Source organism: Corythoichthys intestinalis, chromosome 5 (genome assembly GCF_030265065.1).
Source record: "Corythoichthys intestinalis isolate RoL2023-P3 chromosome 5, ASM3026506v1, whole genome shotgun sequence".
Lineage (NCBI taxonomy): Eukaryota > Metazoa > Chordata > Actinopteri > Syngnathiformes > Syngnathidae > Corythoichthys > Corythoichthys intestinalis.
Window position 1 is genome coordinate 7939020 of NC_080399.1, and position 19098 is coordinate 7958117.

The 19098-nt window shown below is 39.5% G+C and overlaps 1 protein-coding gene across 2 annotated transcripts in view; it reads right to left on the minus strand.

Moving 5' to 3' along the window:
* Positions 1-19098, minus strand: part of LOC130916155 (neural-cadherin-like) — a 442935-nt gene that overhangs the window by 286261 nt on the left and 137576 nt on the right. Inside the window, exon 2 of one of the 2 annotated variants that reach the window (XM_057836648.1) lies at positions 14444-14641. The exons of the other annotated variant lie outside the window; for it this stretch is intronic. Coding sequence (XP_057692631.1) covers positions 14444-14641 — 198 coding nt within the window. The remainder of the gene's footprint in view (positions 1-14443; positions 14642-19098) is intronic. 2 annotated transcript variants of the gene reach the window in all.

Genomic DNA, 19098 nt, shown 5'->3' on the forward strand with positions numbered 1-19098 from the left:
CATATTTTTTTTTCAATTTACAGATGAAAACATTCTTAGTAAACATCGACTAAAACGAGACGAAATTAATCTTGAGTTTTTGTCGACAAAAATTAGAAGACAATGACTAAACTATGACTAAGACCAGTATTGTTTTCATCAACGATGACGGTAACGAAAATATTTCGTCAACGAACAAATTTTTCATGATGATGACGTTACTATGACGGGCTAAAAACGTGCCTTGGGAGACAAACATAACGAGATGGATGCCAGTTTTCGTCTGATCGAGACGAGAATGAGATGAAAATTTGCCATAGTTTCCGTCATACAGTAAGGTCACAACATGTGATATTTTCTTATTGTATGTGTTCCGTAATTTTTGGATTATAAGGCGTACTTGACTATAAACCGCAACCACCAAATTTCACACAAAAATAGAATTTGTCAATTGATAAACTGCACTGGACTATAATCCGCAGCTGTCCTATGTGTATTATGGGATATTTAGACCAAAAGATATTACCGGTAACACTTTATTTGACAGCCACAGCATAAGACTGTCATAAGACCAAATTGTCAGACCAAGACGACGAGGCGGACTCAGCTGCGGAGGTTCAGGCAAAACTTTATTTTGAAAAAACAGGTTCTTCCGCTGACATGCGGGGATGAGAAAAAGTACAAACAAAAAGCGCTCCAACGGAGGAATGAGTCAGGATGACTAGAAACAAAATAAGGTTTCAAACACAAAGCGCTCCAAATGGGAGGTCAGGCAAAAACATAAAGCGCTCCAAAAGGAGGACAAAATTCAAGCTGGCTAGGATCAAAAGTTAAAAACACAAAGCACTCCAAATGGAGGATAATGTGCAGAATAACTATGATAGCTATGGCGAGAGGCTGACATGACTGACCTTAGATGAAAGACACTTCTGCACAAGACAAGGGAAACTAAGGCAATATATACACAGGGGGTAATGGGGAACAGGTGGAAACAATAGGTGATTAGGTGACCAGAGGAAGGGCAAGTACGCAGACACGAGGAGGGTGAAGCCTTCAAAATAAAACAAGAAATGACATGGCATGACACAAATGAAACAGCATGAAGCTTTAAACCAATTGCCTGCAAAGCGTCATTGCTTCAATAAGCTTCATTTGGCCATCACTGCTCCCTTAGGGGAGACAGTCAACCTCTGCTGCCACCTGCTGTCAACACTCTTATCGTCCAACATCCCTCCTAGCATGCATTGCAGCTCTACAGACAAAATTCATGTCCTGTGCAAATTATTTCTTCAGTTACTGTTCCACTTTCATTAATTGCTAGTTATGGTATTTGTAAACACTTTATTTGACAGTGGTGCCATTAGACTGTCATATGACAATCATAATTATGACATGACACTGTCATGAGCATTAAAGAATGCTTATAAAAGATGTCATTTAATGTCATCCAGAAAATTATCTCACTTTTGAATGGATGTAAAAGATCCAAACTGAACATAAATGGAGTTGATGACATAATTTTGCGGGATGACTCTTAAAGTGCCTGTGACACGAAAAAGTATGTTTATTTCATAACACACGCGGTATTTTATGTCCCTGAATGATATGGGCCACTTGGATGTGTGTGGAAGCGATCGCTATTTTTATTTCGTTTTTTTTAATCCCGCGCCATGAAAATGAGTGACTTCCGGCTTCGGTCTTGCATTGAGGAGGAGGGCGCTGTGACGTGTACGGTAGAAGACGTCCTCTTCACGCTACAGTGTACTGTTGTGTATGAGGGCGAAGGATTCAGATGATTTTGCGGATTAATATGTTTATTTTTCGCATCACGCCAGCCAAACGGCTGCAGAAAAATCAATCTGTATGAGGGAGAGGCGTATGCGCCTTTTTGGAGTTTCAAAAGGTTCCCATTCACCGTGGATATTTACTGTGGGACCATTGGACTTACGAGGAAGTGCGTAAACATCTTGTTTTGTATTATGTCAAATACGAATACAGCGATTACAAAGTAAACACTACAAACTTTCTTTAAATGAATGACTACTTACGTTTGATCATTGATAGGCATGTAAAAAGCTCTCCTAATGCTCATTAGCAGCAGCACGTTAACTGCACAACAACTCCAGCCACCCTCCTCCGGGGAACGAACTGTAAATTGCTCTCCGCCGGGCGGTTTGCCGATCCGCGAAGACAATCGACAACCGGGTCGTCATGTCAATAATCCAGGATAGTTATGTGTGATTTTCCGCTTCGAAGACTTTGAAACATCACTCGGTTCGGGTTAGCATGTCGGCTAGCTGTCACGCCTTCTGGTTTGTTTACATTCTCCGAAGCCGGGGGAGGGAAATGACATATGTCCGATTTAGGTGTCATAAAATATCGTTCAGGAGGTGCGACAGTAAAGGTGAAGTCGACAGTTTTGACCATTATGGAGTAATTTTGCCATGTCGTCCTGAATAAATGCATTTTTATTATTTCATATTCCATTCAGCGCAAGACTGTTATTTGTCATGACCATGCCATTTATTTAGCAATTGGGGAAAATACTTGGATAAAAAGAATATCCTGTAAAAATATTGAAGTAAAGAGACAGAAACAATGACATTTTGCTGCTCTCTTCGTCGCGTTTTCCTCGTTGTGAATAGTTCCCCCTCGACGGGCTGACTGGTCCTTCTCAAGCCATTTATATAGCTATTTGGGAAAAATACTTGGATAAAATGAATATCCTGTAAAAATATTGGAGTAGAGAGACTGAAACAATGACATTTTGCGGCTCTCTTCGTCGCGTTTTCCTCGTTCTGAATAATTCCCCCTCAATGGGCTGAATAGTAAAACCGATGAGCCCAGTCTACCGCTGACGTCATCCACCTGTTGGGGACGCTAAAGCCCTATAATGGTAGGCGTGGCTAACCGGCAGATTAAAAGACTAATTTCTCGTCATCTGCGCTTTGCTAAATTGTTGTATATAGTCGAATCGTCTCAAAATATGATTCTAATTCACATAATAATGCTTTTTAAAACTTTTTTTCTCGTGTCATATGCTCTTTAATGACATCTGTCATAAGCCTTCAGTAATGCCTAGAAAAAGTGTCATGTCATAATTATGATGGTCTTATGACACTGCTGTCAAATAAAGTGTTACCTATTAACCCAAATAAATCAACAAATAAGCTGCACTGAATTATAAGCATCAGGATTCAAAATGAGGGAAAAAAACGTAGTGGCTTATATTCTGAAAATTCTGGTAGTTAGCACGCATCTTAGCAGTGGGAGGCAACGGAACACCCCCCTCCCCCAACTCCAGGCTCCTTTTGTGAAACGTGTCAGGTGCTGCTAGGTACTGTAAGTTTTGTTTCCTTATCTTGGCTATGCCATGCTGCTTTAGCCTTTAAGCAAACACTGTTTTTTCACCTGTGTGATTTGACAAAGATCAGATGACATTTGATGGTGATTTTATGCAGAAATGTCAGAAATTCCAAAAGGTTCAGATACTTTTTCATACCACTGCACAATAAACAGTGTAACTAATTATTCAGGGAGAATGAGATAGTTGTTCTTTTGTAATGTTGTCATGTCAGACATTCCTACGCACTAAATCCTCAGCAAAAAATAGTGTTTTGATATTTTCCTAATTTTGTCAAATCGCGTACAATTTAATCACGTTAGACAACCTTACTGAGCAGTTACCAAAGAATAAAACATAATGATGGACATTGAAGCTGTAGAGAAAGTTTATAGTGTAAAATAATTGAAAAATAGAGTAAAGACAGGTGGATTGTAGGGCTGGTATGCATCCAGGTGTAGAAAGGAGCAAAGTCCAATACTGCATTGTATGTGGATGAGAGGTGGTGTCGTAACCTTCCCCCTCAATTCAAAGATGCTGTCTGTGCTTTGACAAAAATATTCTCTTTTACTCCTCTCAAACCATCCACTTGAATGGATAATGATGATCGACTGCTCCTTTTTCAACTTTGATTGACTAGTAAAATTTCACAAAATGTTAGGAAGATATAAAACCCTTTTTTTTTTCTTTTTTGCTGAGGATTTTTTGAGAAAAAGTGTTTGATATGAAAACATTACAAAGCAACAGCTTTCTCAATCACTCTGTGTCTGAAAAATTAGTTACAATGTATGTTGAATAAATAAAGGTTATCTGCTTGATTGTCTGTTCGAGTGGTCTATTGTTTGACAAAGCCAAAGTAGCCCATCATTTGCAAATATTCAAGATGCTAATTGTAGCAATATGACCCTGTGGTTTTGCTAGCGTGAATGCGAAGGACTAATAAGGACCTTAAAAAGTGCGTATGACACCAAAAAAACATGCGATGTTTTATGCTCCTGAATGAAATGGATCGCTTGGATGCAGGGCCGGCCCAGCCTATACGCAGATTATGCAGCTGCTTAGGGCTCCTGACCACTAGGGGGCCCTCAATCTAGCAATTGTTTAATTTATATTCTATTTTGTTTACTACAGTTTGCTTTATTTGACTTTTGATACTTGATTACAAGCTTAAAAAAATAAAAGTTCTTCCTTAACTTCTTTCTTCCCTCTTTTAGAAAAAGGTTTGGCACTATCTACTGTAAGTATTGACAATCATTTGGGGTGAGAAGTTTGAAGTATGCAGTGCAACAAAATCTGATTAATATACCAAATATGGACGTATGGGTTGGATTGCATGTATGTGTTTCACAGTACACTGTCACAAAATGGTGGGCCAAAAATATGGGCCCCTTGGCATTATTGTGCATAGGGCCCCAAAATGGCCTAGGCCGGCCCTGCTTGGATGTGTCTGGAAGCGATCGTTTTCTATATTCAATTTTTGAATCCCGCGCCGTGAAAATAAGGCTACGTTCATACTACAGGTCTTAATGCACGAATCCGATTTTTTCGTGTTTTTCTGACTCGAGTGAGGCATTAACTTGACGGTCTGAACGTGACAAGTCGCATAGAACGGGACCATTTCAAATCCGATCTGGGTCACTTTCGTATGTGGTCTAAATCCGATATGGGCCACATTTGTCCAGACTGTCGCGGCGGTCTGTACTGTCCAGTCCCGCAAATCGGATTTAATGCAGCAATTACGTCATCAAATAGCGAGAGAGTCGTTACCGTAGCGATGCACCTGTGCGTTATTAGCGCCTAGCTTGCAGTGAACATGGCTTTTGAGGAAGGGCTGAGCTTGACAACAGTCATAAAAAATAAAAATGGGTTGAGGATAAGCCTGAGAATGCTCAGTTTTCTCTCTGTTCCAAGTGAGCAATATTTCAACATTGCCTCCACAGCCGCAGAAAAATGTTGCTGCACCAGGGAGAGCTGTGTAAGCCTTTTTTGGGGTTTCAAAAGGTTCCCATTCACCGGCGGATATTGGCCAAAACAAGCCCTACTACTGAGGGACCATTGGACTTACGAGGAAGTGGGTAAACATCGTGTTTTGTATTTGTCAAATACTGGGAACATTTTAATACGGAGGTGGCTTGCATTTTGTGGCTGACATGCTCCTTGTTCACTCGGCCGACGACCGCCGGCTTGTCGCATATCCCCCTGCCGGGAGAGCACCATACTCAGCTTATTGCCCTCTTCGCGTGCCCGGTGTTCTGTCAAATTTCCCACCCGATCAGAAATTGCAACTTTGTGTTAAAAATGGCCGCGAATACAGCGATTACAAAGTAAACACTACTAACTTTCTTGAAATAAAGGACTATTTACATTTGATCATGGATGGGCATGTAGAAAAGCTCTCCTCAGACACATTCTGCCACGTTAGCTGCACAACAACTGCAGCCGCTCTCCTATGACTCTCTGTTTACGTCTTCGCCGTGTAGTAAAGCATTATTTTGCCATATTTGTGTTGACCATGTGGCAGCTACGCGCTCCTCCGACGTCGGCCGGTTTTTCCGTTGGTCATTGTCCAGCTGCTTCCCCGCAAGCGAGCCCTCTGCCCTCAGCAGGGGAATGACGAGCTCCAGCTTGCTCGAAGCCGGGCGAGTTGTCGATCGGCGAAAACAATCGACAAACCTGCCTCTAGGGGTGTGACAAAATATCGAAATGGTGATCCATCGTGATACTTTGTGTCCCAAAAGGTTATCGATATGCTCCTGCCAAGAATCGAGATATCATTTTAAAAAGTTGTTAATGTCAAAAAATAAAAAGGAACCAACAAGTTGCTACCAAAATCTTCCACCATAATAGTGTCTCAGTTAACTCTAAGGCTGCATTGACGGTGCTCGACGCCCAATCAATTTAGAATGTCAACGTTCGTTCATTCGAAACCAGAGCATTCACAGTTATTCTGTCCAATTTTCAGGGCATTTACAGGTCATTTGCTGTTCATTTTAGGGCATTTACAGGTCATTTCCTCTTGAGTTTGAGTCACTGCCTATTCATTTAGGTGATTCCCTGGTCCCTTCCTGTTCTGTAACTCAAAATAAACAGGAAGTGACCCATAAAATACCCCAAAAACAACAGGAAGTAACTGAACATCAACAGGTAAATGACCTTAAATGGCCCAAAATTACCTTATTGCCTGGCATTGGCTGCCACTGACGGCAATAGTGGCAGCGAATGAACGAACCACTTCAAATGGATTGGATGTCTACTAGTGATAAAGTCATTCGAATTCACAGCAGAAGCTTGTTTTTCTGTTTATTAGTTGTTTGTAGAATATCCTAGAATTATTTCCTGACCAACGTATCGATAATTGTTGTATCATCAGATCATCGTTATCGTGAACTTTGTATCGCAAATCGTATCGTATCATGAGGTACCAAGAAGTTCCCATTCCGACCCGCCTCCGTGTGAAATGGCCCGGGCTAGTTATGTGTGATTTTTCGCTTCGAAGACTTTGAAACATTACTCTGTTCGGGTTAGCATGTCGGCTAGCTTTCACGCCTCTTGGTTTGTTTACATTCTCCGAAGCCGGGGCAGGGAAATGACAAAAGCCCAACTAACTACAGTGGCATAAAATATCGTTCGGGAGGTGTGAGAGTAAAGGTGAAGTCTACAGTTTTGACCATTATTGAGTAATTTTGCCATGTCGTACTGAATAAATGCATTTTTATTATTTCATATTCCATTTAGCACAAGACTGTTATTTGTCATGATTATACCATTTATTTAGCTATTGGGGAAAAATACTTGGATAAAAAGAATATCCTGTAAAAACATTGGAGTAGGGAGACTGAAACAATGACATTTTGCAGCTATCTTCGTCACATTTTCCTCGTTCTGAATAATTACCCCTCCATGGGCTGAATAGTAAAACAGATGAAGCCATTCTCCTGCCAATGTCATCCTTCTCTTGGGGGCGCTAGAGCCCTATAATGGTGGGCGTGGCTAACCGGCAGATTAAAGGACTAATTTCTCGTCATCTCCGCTTTGCCAAATTATTTTATATAGTCGAATCGTCTCAAAATATGATTCTAATTCACATAATAATGCTATTTAAGACCTTTTTTCTCCTGTCATGCACACTTCAATGTTCACAAAAGATATGCTGATTAGAGTCAGATGGCCCTTCTCTGGTAACAACAGTGATTTGTATCAACTGATCCACCCTTTGGTGTTCTAGTAAAGGCCTGTGCTAAGTGATCATCACACACTAAACCAGTACTTCTCAAATAGTGGGGCGGGCCCCCCCAGGGGGGTGCAGAGCATTGTTGGGGGTGGCGCATGTGACTTTGGGGAACATATTTTTTTGCCATACTAGAATAAAGTGTAATTGCACATCCACTCAGTGGGTAGCAGTGCCGCTTAATTTTTAATTAAAGAAAAGCTCACAGCAAAGAGCACTAGAGATATGAAAAGCTAAGACGAGGAAATATGACGAAGCGTATGTAGCAAGTTGGCTTTTGGCTTTGACTTTCAGTACAGTGGGAGACAAGGAAAGACCAGTCTGTTTACTTTGTCTAAAAATGTTCGCAGCGGACAGCAGGATATTTTTTTTTCAGCGAAAACATGCTGAATATTCCCAACAATCTTCCCACTTTGTCAGTGTTACGTCAGTTTACCAGCGAGCACTGTCAGCATCATATAAGATGGCATACCAAGTTGCTCAATGCAAAATAACCCCACAGCACAGGAAAGGAGCTGATACTGCCTGCAGCATAAATAAAAACTGTCCCTCTGTCCAATGACACTATCATTTCTGTTTTATTTTTATTTTATTTTATTTTTCGGTCTAATTGTGTGGCATATTGTCCTTGTGAGTTAATCAGGCATGAAAATTGGTCAGGGGTTAAAAAGGTGAGAAGGGTGTGGAGGAAATATATTCCAGTACACTGTATTGTATACCCCAACAAAATATTGAGCTCTGTCGACCCACACTGTGTTTCAGCAGGGCCATGCAGAGACCGGTGGAGGGGTGGGTGCTCGTAGATCAAAAGGGGCACATGAACAAGTATTTAATACACCTTAAAACAACATAACTTCAATTTTAACCAGCTTTAGATAATAATTGGCTGCGACTGTGACATACTTTAATTGGGAGGGGGCAACAGTGAATAGAAATCAAAACTGTCATCAACACTTTCTGGCTGTGACTCAGTCAGTCTGCCTCTTTTCTTCCTTCAACCTCTGCATCAAAACTTCCTTCCTCAACTTGTTCATCTGAGAACAAACCACATCAGATGGTCACTGAGCCACCAACAGCACAGTTTTCTTAAAACTATTATTTCATTATTATCCATACTTAACAACACTAGCACCTAATGATTAATAAAGTAATGACATAAAAATCTTATAGAAAAATAACATTGTAATTGTGTTTATAATTGGATTTAATACCCGACTATCCTTGCAAACTTGTTCTTACCAGGTCTGCTATTCACCCAGCTGATGAGGTATCCACTGCCTTTAGCAGCCTCATCTAACTCCTTTTTTTTTATCCCTCAATCTCCCTTCCCTACGACGCATGTCTATGTAATGAAATATAAATATTTAAAAAAACAAACAGACTCCCCGGTGGCTTTTAGCTTTAAAGCTTTCTTAATTTCTTTCTCACTCAATAACGATGGAGTTAGATTTGTGTTTTTATTATTCAATCAAAAAACAAAGTTACTTCTATCAAAAACAAAGTTGCTTCAATCAAAATACAGTATATACTTTTAATCCCAAAAAGTAGCTTCAATAAAAAAAAAAAAGTTTTTGATTGCAATAATAAATTTGAGACAAAAAAAGCATTTGAAAACTATTTTTCTTGATTGAAACAAATGTTTCCATTTAAGTAATGTTTTGCGTTTGGGCCACATTTTGGCTAGGACATTTGTGTCTTTATTATTCAATCAAATAAGTTGCTTCAAACAAAAAAATATATATAAAAAGAAAAACTTTGCACATGTGCCAATCACCGTTTACCAAAGCCTGAGAGGGTTTGAGTAGACTCACGATGAAGCTTTTAATAAAGCCAAGCATTTTCTAACTACTTTATTCTTGTTTAAAAATAATTCGGTGGGGCAGTAACATGTTTAAAACTTATCATAATTCTTACATTTTGAAGTGCTTGAAAACCATTTATAAATGATACTTTGGTGAAAAAAGTGAAAAAACATGTCTTATATATATATGTATCTTTTTTCCAATGTAAAATCTGAATAAATGCATTGAACACGCACAAAAAAATGGGGGGGGGGGGCGCTACTTCGCGGTTTTCACTTATTGCGGCGGGTTCTGGTCCCCATTAACCGCGAAAAACGAGGGATCCCTGTATTTCTGAAAAGCTTTAAGAAGCAGGACTCATTCCCACCACTCGTCGGGCCGCTGTTGTGCCGACACCGGCCGTCAGCTCAAATCCAAGGCGAAAATAACGCGTCTCCGGCGGACGACGGGAGCGATGTGAGGCGCCCCCTCCATCCGAGAGAATGCCGCTTAATTTGACTCAACAGTGTGTTTCTTCGTTTATATTACCGTTAAATACACAAGCTTGACGCCAATTTAACGGGAGCTATTTTTTTTTCATGGGAGATTTGGCTAGCTATGGCAGTGTTCAACGCAAGCTGCAACGAATGGCAGTAACTTTTTTATATCGCAAAACGTGAAAATGATTGAAACCATTACTCACCAAATTCAATCTGCTGGCAAATACAGGCAAGTGTGTATGCTGCGCTCTGGTCTGCCCCGATGTGGATAAGGCCTGCTTTTTAGCTTTGCAATGCAACCGAAGGCTCTCCGAGCACTCCATGTACACGCGTAAGGAGTGCGCGCGTTTGGAATAATGGAACGCAGCTTGGGCCGATGATTGGTTCTCGTCAGCGAAGCATCTAGAAGGATTTGCTGACTGTGTTCTTAAGTGCTCAGTTTACGTAATAAGTTAATCACATGATGATAATAATAATAATTAAATAAAACCTCCCGACCCCCCCCCCCCCCCTCCCAAAAAGAATTTCTCCTCGGATCTACGCAATTCACGTAGGTCGCCCTTTTTGACTTCAAAACGGTGAATTTCGCCGAAAGGTGAGAGATTTTCATGCCTGGTTAATGTTGCGAATCAATTTGAATTTATTATTATTTAATGATTTTATTAAATTTCATTTTTCAGTATCAAACGGTCAAAAAAATGTATCTTGAGTGTATTTTTACAGTAGTTGATCTATACTACTTTTTTCTTTAATATTAAAAAGAACACAATGTTATGCAGATGTGTACTGATAAAAATAAGGATTTCATATACAAATGATACTACAGTCTGTTTACAATGGCGGCAGAGAGTTGGAGGGGTGGGGGCGTTTACATCTTCGGGGGGGAATAACAGAAAATAATTGAGAAGCACTGCACTAAACTAACTTTTAGCGTTAGCATAGCGTTCGTTTTAGCATTAGCATTTAGCGCGGTGACTCGGTGAGTGTCTTCTTAAACTTTTGGGGGGGGAAAAAATCCATACATTTCGTGGCATGCAGGTGAGGTTAATTAATTGCAAATAATGTGCTGTTTCCAGCTTAATGTGAAGTAATTTCATAACATGCCAAATAGGGTCACAATTAAAGTAATTAAACATTGTCCAACAAATAAAGCCTGAATAAATAATTTATATGTTGTATATTTGACAAAATAATCGCGTTTCCGAAGTTCGAGTCTGAAAGGGGACGAACCCGGAAGTGATACGTCAAAACGGGAACAGCGATGGCAGCTCCATACATACGGCCGCCATACAACGCCCTTCAAACAGCGATATAAGTGATAGATCGAGCGCAAGGGAGGAGATCCAAGTTTTTGAAGAGTTGGAGGAAGAAGAGGAGGTTGGTATTTTATGTTGGACCTGACATGTATTAGCCAGATGCTAATCAGGATGCAAACAATGTGCCTAGTCTACCTGACATGGAATGGATACAAGACCCATCGAGATTACAAGATTGGTAAGATATAGGCTGTTATTATTTTCATGATTTGAAGATGCAGGCATTTGCACATAATTTTATGTTTTTGTCTATCTGATGACATTGTTAAAAATAATAATAATCAGACTTCATGTTCATTTTGGCAGCTCCGGCAGCTCTCGTGCATATAAAATAATAATATAAAAACGTTGGGGGGAAAGAAGGAGATGAGTCGTTGATGGCTTTCTCCACTTTATTGTGGCAACAATAAGAAAACAAAATAATAGCGGACTGCCGCCACATTCGACCGCGAAGTTTTGCTTCTCGCTGATCTCCTCCTCGCCTCCTACTACTTCAGCGTCTCTTAAACGGATCGTGCATAGTGTCTTGTTATGAGCTTTTTGTTTACAAATGTATCGAACACACGACGTGCTGACAACTGTGTTTCTTTATTAACACATGGAGCTAACAGTAAGAACACAGCTCGGCACAGCTCTCGGCAGGAAGTGGCGTCTAATGGCGTGAGGAAATGTAGTTTTTTCACACAAGCGAACAGATTACAAAGCACCACTTCAATGTAGTCCGGAGACTACATTTCCCATGATTCACTGCGTGACTTGAGCCGCTCGCTGATTCGCTGCGAGATTGACTCAATGCCAACACGCTAAATTGTCACCTGTCATCGGCTCTCGCAAAACACAAACTAGAAGGCTATCAAGCGATCACCGTGAAAGAAACGCCGAACCGTACAAATGCAATGCAATACTTGAAGCATGAAGGTGGAAATACATAATACAAATACAAATAAATGTGCACAAACTCACCGGCGGTGTGTGTCTCTTACTGCAACGTGACTGTGAATTACCGTGACGCCGACCCGCTTATGTGCACATCCACAACCCTTTCCCGATTGACAGTGGATTAACCCTTTCGGACAAGATCGTAGATGACGCACAATTTAAACACGCAAAACCTAGCAAACGCAACAACAACTATGATCGGGGATTGCCACGAGTTAACTTTCGGCTAACGTCGCTATCTTATATTGTTCATTCCATAACAGATGGCAGCTCTGCTTTGACAAAGTCATCAGTCATCTATCCAAAAATCACACCTACTTTTTGGCAAATCCTTGATCATAAGCAGACCGGTTAAGGAAGCAGGCATTTTCAAAGTGTTTGAAGCAGAGAATACTACTCGATGATGGCGTGAAATTCATTGGCTTCGTGCGAACGAAAGATGTCCATTTACGTGCCCTGCTATCCTTTGGCCACTCATACAACTTTTCGTTACAGTGAGAACAAAACATCGCCACACACCGCCGTGGCATCTTACTGAGAAACAATGCAACAAACAATACTGTTCTATGGCGGACTTCCCCTGCACTTCTAGGTGTGACGTAATTTCCGAAGATTGCCGAAGAAAAGCATTTTCGTTGTCAAGGGCGTTGCTATGGGTTGAACATAGAATCTGGAAGGGTTGCGTTAAAAAAAATAACGAAAATATGCTTATAACTGTTTAGCCATTGATATTGTTCAAAAACACGGTTGGCCAACCTTACTTCACATTACTGCTTTAATGTGTATTATCATTAAGGCTGCAGCTATCGAATATTTTAGTTGTCGATTAATCGATGGACTAGTTAGTTCGAATAATCAAGTAATCGGATAAGGAACATGAAAAATTTAAATACCTGAGCTGAGTCTCAAACGGTATTTTTAACGAGGATCTATCTACAAAAAAAGAAAAAATGGCTAACTTACATAGAAAAAGTCCACTAACTTAAATGCTATAAAATGCTAAACTTTTTATCTTACAATGCTCTTAACAAATGGTTCGGACACATATTCCCACAAAAACGGCTAAATATACCTACTCTATAAACTGAATTCTGAATGCATTAAAAAACATTAGCTAAAACAAAAACTTAACTTACGTTGGTCTAAACAGGGAGGAGTTGGATTCAGCCGTGTGAAAAGAGGCCGACCAGAGACCCTAATCAATAAAACTAAATGCAAACACTTTCAAAATAAACCATTACAATGCCGCTTTAATTAAACGAATACGCGACAAAATTTAATTTGATTTTTTTTTTCTAATCGAATACTCGAATTAATCGATTAATCGTTGCAGCACTAATTATCATCATTAAGAGTTTGATAACAATAATAAGTACTACCGTCCGATAGACTAAGACGAAAATTAATAGGGCTGCCAGAAACAACACTGTTTTCTAATGCATTTGTCCAAACTCTATGACTCCCAATTCTGGAGTCTTTTTATTGCCCAAAACGTAGAATTAATCTACACAGCAGGCAAAATAGCACATTTGCGGCAAGCAAAGCACAGCAAGAAATCTGGCAATGAACTGTTAGTGGTGTAAAATCTTAACAATGGCAATCTCTTACTTTCGCCATTGTGTATTCAGGAAAAACAATTGATGGCAACATGGTGAGTCAATAACAACATAGGTGCAGATAAATCATTGCAAACTGCTACATGGACAGTTTGGTCCACAATAGAATAGAGAGAGCTTTCCCATTACTCAAACTTCATGAAAATAGATTTTTTTAATATGCCTTGCCTTGCAACAAAGCCCAAATTTTACTGCAAGTATTTTTCAGTAGTTCTGTGCCAGCAGCGGGCGTCTCTTGGCAATTCCACTTGAGCTTTGCATCAGGGAGCAGTGCAATGGACTAATGTGAGTCAGAGGAAAGTCAGGAGTGTTTTGTAAAATCCCATTGGGAAGATTAGCACATCCCCTCCTCTGACATGCCAGCAAACCTCTATCCCCTCAACCACCGGGAGGTCCACCATTTTGGCAGCTTTCCAACACGGTATGCATTCGTGTGTGGAAGAACAGAAAGTACGCTAAGTGAACGAACAAAAGTGCGAAGGCCCCTGGCTGTCGCCGTGCGTGCCGAGGAAAGAGATACCAGATAGATGTGACGGAGACAGAAAAACTAATAGATGCCTTCACGGCGCAAGGATGCATGAATGAATGTGCGAACGCCTGTGGCGCTTCAGTCTGAATGACTGTGCCGCGGCCTGACGACACAGATTTATTCCCGTGCTTGTGCGTCATGTGCAAAATTCAGCCTAATTTTTTCCCCCTCACGTCATTTAAACGCGTGAGCAGAAACAAAACAAATCTTACCATCAGCCAGAAAATATTCCACCTCCCCGCGTCGGCCCTCGTCCCCGTCCGAGGCCCGCAGCTGGTAGACGAAGGTCCCCGGGGTTGCGTCGGGGGACACGCCGGCCTGGTACGGGAAAGGCTTCATGTTCCACTCAGGGACATTGTCGTTGACATCGGTGATCGTCAGCTTCACCTTGTTCAGGTACCAGTCTGGGCCTAGGGGAAAGGGCAAGTAGTGATGGTGCTGTGGCTACTCAAAGTGACAGCTGTCATGTAAGTGTGTGTGTTTGTAGAACGGAGGCAACAGCCAGCGGAATCTGGAGCACAGACATGCAGCCAGTCAGCCAGAGTGCATATCTGATCGTGACAGACATTCACCTCCAAAAGTTTTGCCAATTCCTTTATTTTTAAGCATTTAGTTTGACGTCAGAAGATAAATTTGAGATAGGAAAAAACAAATACGTTTTTACTAGAGATGTCCCGATCGATCGGGATGCCGATCGACCGGGTCCGATCACGTCATTTTCAAAGTATCGGAATCGGCAAAAAAAAATCGGCCATGCCTTTTTTAAATATATATTAGGGCTGTCAAACGATTAAAAAGTTTAATCGAGTTAATTACAGCTTAAAAAATAATTAATCGCAATTAATCGCAATTCAAACCATTTATATAATATGCCATATTTTTCTGTAAATTATATATATATTCAGTAAAATAAATTGTTGGAATGGAAAGATAAGACACAAGATGGATATATACATTCAACATACGGTACATAAAGACTGTAGTGGGCATTTCACTCTACTGTCATTTAAATCTGTCTATGCTGTCCTCACTCCGAAGCGTCTACTTTTTCCAAAGCTAGACAGCTAGTGAACGACGCCTTAATAATTAGACTTCTTCCTTTTTCATCTGATTTAATAATAAAATGGCCTCAAACCATTGTCCTCTTTAGACCGTCGTAAAACTACAAAAAGTACACAAGCATTGCATTAGCAACAACGTTAGCTTAGCACGCTATACAGGTTCACTAAACATAAACAAAAAGCGTCTCATACAAAAAATATAACATTTCGCTTACTAACATAATATGTACATTCTTTACAACAACCATACTTACGGACAAATCTTGTCCAAGGATCATATAAGCACAACATTATCAGCCCGAGACGTCGTGCAGCCATAATGAACTGGCAAGAAAACAATAAACCATGTCGCAAAGCGACCACAAGAGTTTGCTGTTGGACAGCACAAAAACGTTTGCTGTAAAACTTATCAAAAGGCAGAACACTTTCTGAGCGGGACATGTGCGTTAATTGCGTCACATATTTTAACGTGATTAATTAAAAAAATTAATTACCGCGCGTTAACGCGATAATTTTGACAGCCCTAATATATATATATATATTTTTTTTTTTTATTAAATCGTTTTCTAATTGTATTTAACGTTACAAACATAATATGTTACACTCATCCAGAGTCTTTAGTTTAGGCTTAAGGTAGGGGTATCAAATTTGTCCCGATAATGGCGGTAATTAATTTTTTTTAAATGTATCATGTTAAAATATTTAACGCAATTAATGCATGCGCTGCACAACCCACCTACACATTATCGTGCTCAATCTGTAATGGCGCCGTTTTACCTATATAGAGAGATAAAAGGCAGTGTAAAATGAGTAGAGTGAATTTTGGCAGACTTTGGAGCCTTTTTTTAATTGGCTAAAGCCTTACAACCCCTCTCCCTACGATTATAAATTTCATGGGAAGCAATGTGAGGAAGCAAGGTAGTATATGAACTTTTTCTTAACACCTTATATTATTTCCCAACTCAGAGAAGATATATCACTTAGTAGCACTACGCACAGTCATTGTTCTACTTCCCATCATGCATTTGAGCATGGCTACAGTATCATTTACTGAAAGCTCAACAAATACACTAGATGGCAATATTTAGTCACAATATACAAAGTCACAAGTCTTTCTATCCGTGGATCCCTCTCACAGAAAGAATGTTAATAATGTAAATGCCATCTTGAGGATTTATTGTCATAATAAACAAATACAGTACTTATGTACTGTATGTTGAATGTATATATTCGTCCGAGTTTTATTCATTTTTTTTCTTAATGCATTGCCAAAATGTATATGATCGGGAAAAATTATCGGGAATGATTGGAATTGAATCGGGAGCAAAAAAAAAGCAATCGGATCGGGAAATATCGGGATCGGCAGATACTCAAACTAAAACGATCGGGATCGGATTGGGAGCAAAAAAACATGATCGGAACAACCCTAGTTTTTACTTTTAAAGGGAACCTCCGACAAAGGGGTCGGGTCGTGAACAGCAGCCAAAGGCGGGGGCCTTGGCGGTTCCGACTCCCACCTAGAGAAGAATTTATCAGTTTTGGGCAAAAACGTACAATTCCGCCAGAATTTGACAAAAACCTCCCTATACATTTTCAATGACTTCATTAATTTCTAACTGCACATTCAACTTCCAAAAAACGTTTCCATTCACTCCTGTTTATTTGCAAAAAAAAAAAAAAAAATCTCCATTGGTGGTCATCCTTTTTGAGAAAAAAAAATGAACTCAAATAGCGTCGCGCACAAATGCTATTTTTAGACCGTGATGTCGCCATCGTAACCCGGAAGTGGGTCAACATTGACACGCCCTGGCTTGTTTTCTGCCGGTAATCTTTCAAAAAAGAACATGCAGAGTAAACACTGCTGCTATGGAACTTGTAGAAACAACTCTACACATTACTACCTTCCACATATGAAGGATGTTTTCTTCATACATTTCCCGAAGCTAAAGACTCAGAGGAAAAAATGTGAACAATGGATCAACTTGTGCGGATGTCGAAAATACCAGTTTACACCAGCAAGGTGAAGTCATTCACTTTCTTATTCAGTAAACATTTTGTTGGGAGCCATGGTCCTACAGATAACAATCCCCAAGTGACTTAAAGCTCTGGAACCGAAGGTGGAAAATATTTGACGTATTATTTGAAATATTTAAAATATTTGCCGCAATTAAAGACCATGCCCCGCTCAAACAGATTAAAATGACAGCACAGTGCAATGCCAACTTGTTACTTGTGTTTTTGGGAGTTTTGTCGCCCTCTGCCGGCGCTTGGGTGCGACTGATTTCATGGGCTTAAGCACCCATGAGCATTGTGTAATTATTGACATCAACAATGGCGGGCTACTAGTTTATTTTTATTAAAACAAAAACATTAAGAGGGGTTTTAAGATAAAATTTCTATAACCTGTACAAACATTGATCTTTTAAGAACTACAAGTCTTTCTATCTATGGATCGCTTTAACAAAATGTTAATAATGTTAATGCCATCTTGTTGATTTATTGTTATAATAAAGAAATACAGTACTTATGTACCGTATGTTGAATGTATATATCCGTCTTGTGTCTTATCTTTCCATTCCAACAATAATTTACAGAAAAATATGGCATATTTTATAGATGGTTTGAAATGCAATTAATTACGATTAATTAATTTTTAAGCTGTAATTAACTCGATTAAAAATGTTAATCGTATGACAGCCCTAGCATTAATACTTTCAGGTTTTACCTCACAGACAGACAACGCATGTTGGTTGCGATTGCTTTATAAGGAAAATCATGACCCTGACATCATGTGGAAGTATAAGGCGGAAAACACAGACAAGACAGAAAAAGCGGCTCTTGCACACCCCTTTAAAATAAACTGGTGTATTTTAAGCCAAAACAACTGTTGTTTGATAGAACAATGTCTATATGCTGCAATAGCAGATTCATGGCGCATTAAACCCCCAAACTATTTTTAATTTGTCCGTTTTACCCTGGAAACCCCAGTTTACAGACGTCGCGCAACCGCTTTTGTTTCAACATAGCCATAAAAAGGAGGTAAGTAATTATATTTATTAATCAAAGTGTCTATCATTTTTAGCTTAGAATCATTAATTAATGTATATTTCATTTTTTTAAAAAGACTTATTCACTTGCTTATTTTTGACTTTTAAAAAAAATTACGTCACAATGAAAAAATTAGCGTCTGTAAATAAGTCACGGATATCTACCAACTATCGCTTAATTGTATTTTTTTTTTTTCGTTACTGTTGCATTTTCTCCATTATTTTAGATGATAAATAATCGATCCAAACAAAGAAAAATTGAAAAACAAATGTTTAAAAGAGTAAATACTAGTATATGAAAATGAAAATCTCGACCTTTCCTTGATGTCTGCGATTTCTGCATCGCGACCCTGTTATATTACCATGTTTCACCCATAAAATCCTGCCAAAAATCCGGCTGTAGTCAATCACAGCTGTGTCTTGACACTCTATGATACATGCTACATGGAGTTTTTGCATCGAAACGAGGTAAGTACGCAATAATATGTCATTAAAATTATGGCGTCTTCAATTATGCGTGCTCTCACCTCCAGTTAGGGTTTTGCTGTTTAATTTTTATTTTTTTATTTTTTTTTAATGCCCTCCTGTTCAAAAAAAAAAAATTCTCACAGAAAATGGAGATTTTAAGCTTTCCAATGATGTATCACACATGCATATTGGACAATTTTTAAATTTGGCCAAATTGGGGGTCTCAGAGCGGAACTTCGAGTTACCCGAGTGTTTTCCGCCATAAACATGTGGTCTACGCGCTCGTCTGTT